This window comes from Hibiscus syriacus, unplaced genomic scaffold (genome assembly GCF_006381635.1).
Source record: "Hibiscus syriacus cultivar Baekdansim isolate YM2019G1 unplaced genomic scaffold, ASM638163v2 tig00111678_pilon, whole genome shotgun sequence".
In the NCBI taxonomy this organism is placed as follows: domain Eukaryota; kingdom Viridiplantae; phylum Streptophyta; class Magnoliopsida; order Malvales; family Malvaceae; genus Hibiscus; species Hibiscus syriacus.
The window spans coordinates 299,351-302,685 of NW_024063153.1; the positions used below are offsets into that span (position 1 = coordinate 299,351).

The 3,335-nt window shown below is 31.1% G+C and overlaps 1 protein-coding gene across 1 annotated transcript; it reads right to left on the reverse strand.

The window, feature by feature from the left end:
- Positions 1-452: 452 nt before the first annotated feature.
- Positions 453-1,639, reverse strand: LOC120167431. The gene is made up of 2 exons (XM_039176457.1): positions 1,282-1,639; positions 453-1,014 (listed from the first exon to the last, which is right to left on the reverse strand). Exon 2 carries the CDS (start codon positions 1,000-1,002, stop codon positions 472-474), a length of 531 nt encoding a protein of 176 aa, XP_039032388.1. The 5' UTR covers positions 1,003-1,014; positions 1,282-1,639; the 3' UTR covers positions 453-471.
- Between the last annotated feature and the right edge of the window lie 1,696 nt (positions 1,640-3,335).

Consider the following 3,335-nt stretch of genomic DNA (forward strand, 5'->3'; position numbering starts at 1 on the left):
ACACAGTCTTGCTGATGATTTTTGTAGAATATCTTCTGTAGCAAAATGATTTCAATAGTAAAAGTAAATCTTCTTCTTAGAACATCCGGGTTGAGCAACTGCTGCGTCTAAAGAGTGTTTATGTCTGGTTAACAAACTAATTTTTTTTAAATATATATTAATTTATAATCATGTCATATGATGAGAATTACATGTTACTCTTTGATGCAATCATGTAAATCCCATACCAAATATGAAGTTTCTTTTAATCTCTTAGATGATAAGAATTTAAAGAAAGAACTGCAAATTTCTTTCTGAAAAGGAAAATGATTTCCAAACAATAGAGCAAGTTCTACACATATATATATATTTGACATTAAAATCTACATAAGCTTCCATCAATTTGATTTCCTTTTAACTTCTTGTTCTTTGTTTCAAGCAATGATACAATTATGAAGAAGGGGGTAACTTCCCTTGTGTTCCACCCAAAGTTCATTCCATGCTCTGTATTCCTTTTCCATCATCTCTTATACCTCTATCAACCAGACGCGGCAGTGAAACAACATTCAGACCGAGTAAACTCGGGACTCGGATTTGGCGGGCCTTTCCCGTAGGACTAATCGGAGGGGTCGGTCTTAAACCTCTCGCGGGATCCAAACTTTTTCTAAGAATACTTCTCATAGCAGATATGAGATGAACCGTAGGATCAGGAGGCGGTCCAGAGGAGACGAATTTTCGGCAAAAGTTCATGTGCCTAACCATTGCTTCCTCAGTACTGATAAGCCTTTCAGTCCTTATGATCTCATCTTTGATTGCTTCAGCACAGAGACCACATATCCATTTCCCTTGGTACTGTTGGCATACCGTTTCGATATAGGCCGGGGTACACTCCTCGGTGAGTCCACAGCAATCGCATTTGGCGAACTCGACATCGGTTTGTGCGACGAGTTTTGCTGGTGTTGCTTGAGTTTCTTTCGTTGGGGCTGATGCCACCATTGGTTCACTCATTATTGTAGCAGACATTGCCAACTACCCCTGCTTGAAACCAAACAAAATAACATAAGTTTGATTAACCTCTTCTACCCTAAAGTTGCAAACTTTGACATAAAATTGCATCATTAACAGCTAAACCAATGGATTCCCATAAAATTTTCTCAACTAAAAACAAAAGCTAAGGCAGTTTTTGCTAATTTCTTCAAAATTCTGTGTTCATACAAGTCAATTCTCATGATCAAATTGCCCTATTGAATGAATTCCCAACCAAAATCAAAAGAAAAATAAAAGGGTGTTCAGAGGAATTACCAGCAGATTCGTTCTTTGCTTAAAGATCCCTCCTTTTTCCAATTCTATTATGGAATTTTAGGCAAAATTGGATCTTCTTCTTCTTCTTCTTAATGTGTCATCTCTCCTTCTCCCACTCTCCTTCTTCTAATTTTCCTCCGGTGAAGAAAATCTCACACATGAAAACCATTTCTTCTTCAAAAACCTTTCAATTCCCTTCCCCTTTTTGCTTTGTGGATTCTCTTTGTGCAAATACCCCAAAGGACCTTTCTTTTTTGTTGATTTTGAAAGAAACCCAGAGACCCAAATCGACCTTATACTAAGAAAACGAAGAGATTGGAACCAAAGTTTTACTTTCTGTCTTGTCTTCCACAAAATTCTCCACTGAGAAAGGACTTATAAATGAGAGATAGTGGATAAGGAGAGAGAAGGCAGTGATTGAAAGCTGAGAGAGAGAGAGAGAGAGAGAGAGAGAGAGAGAGAGGGTGGACTCTGTTAATTCCCATGTCAGCAAATTTTTGAGTGAATCTGGCCGTTCATCTCGTCAGAAATTAATGGAATTAAAACAATAAATATCTTACAAATATTATATTAATTTTTTTATTTATACAAATATTATATTATAAAATTTAAATATTTTTTTAAATGATATAATCTAAACTTTTTAAAATTGTGTAACTATCTATTAGTTTTGCATTTCGTCTATAGGTGAATGTAATGTATGCACGTCCTATAGTTACATTGCGTAGTTATTCAAATCTTAAATTTTTATCATCAAACTCGTTCGTTAGATTCTTAATTATTATATTTAAACATTATATAAAAATATATAAATATAAAATAATTCCTGTAAATATTAATCTTCAATAAAAATGGGTTTTTTAAAAAATTTATTTAAATTATATATATATTTGATTAATTCATAATATCAACTCATATAATTTATAATAAAATAAATAGTATTAAAGGAAAATATATATTTTTTCAGTTTTTGTTGATTTATAGGTGCGGACTTGTAGACCATTCATGTCCTGCCACGTTGCAAACATATATTCACAAACAAAATATATTCTTTTATTCCATTGATATATGCAATGAGATATAGTAGAATATTTTCATTAATACCATTTTTTGTTGTTAAATAAGAAAAATATTGTATCTCTGAGTTCTGATAGTAGGTGCCCATATATTTGGGGCATGTGGCTATTTTTGGTCCTTTTACCCTCTTTATTTGATGATTGTTAGATTGTCAAAAAACCTAGGGCTTTTATTTATCTACTCTGTGATTCAGAAATCAGCTCCATTCATAATATATATATATATAAATCATTCTTATGGTTTTAAATTAATAAATTCCACACTAATTTATAATTATTAAATTAATAAGAAAAATAATGGTTGAAATTATATTTTAAAAAATAAATTTGTAATTATTTTTTTCTTCATTTTCATTCCCTATATAAATAATGAGTGTAAAACTTCTACTTTTATATATTTTTAAGATCGTTAGATGAGTGAAAATAAATGACCGAAATTATCTCCTTATCTTTCCCCCAATAATTTTAATCTTAATATGCATTTTTATTCTTCTAACGATCTTATAAATATATAAAATTAAAAGAATACAAAAGATGAACGGATGATATATATATATATAATATATATATATATATATATAATAAAGGAGTTGAATGGCATTATTAGATTATAAAATAGGCCCCAAACCAAGTAGTAGAACTAAAAGATGCTTTGAATCTAAGTTGGGTAACGAAACACATGCACGATGGGATTTTGGAGTTAATTTCATCTATCTTTACGTCAGTTCATCACATGGGGGGGGGGGACACAATCTTTAAGATAATTAAAATGAATACATAAAAACAAACATTTAATTTAAGAAATGATTTTCTTTTTCTTTTTCAACAATGACTTGGGAGTATTACATTTCGAAACTTTATTTTTATAACTGGTTTAGCCAAAGGTTGGATTTGGTGCACTCCCACATGATTAACATTGATATAATGTATTTAAGACTTTGTGTATTTAATTGAATTTTAATGTGATTGCCATACACA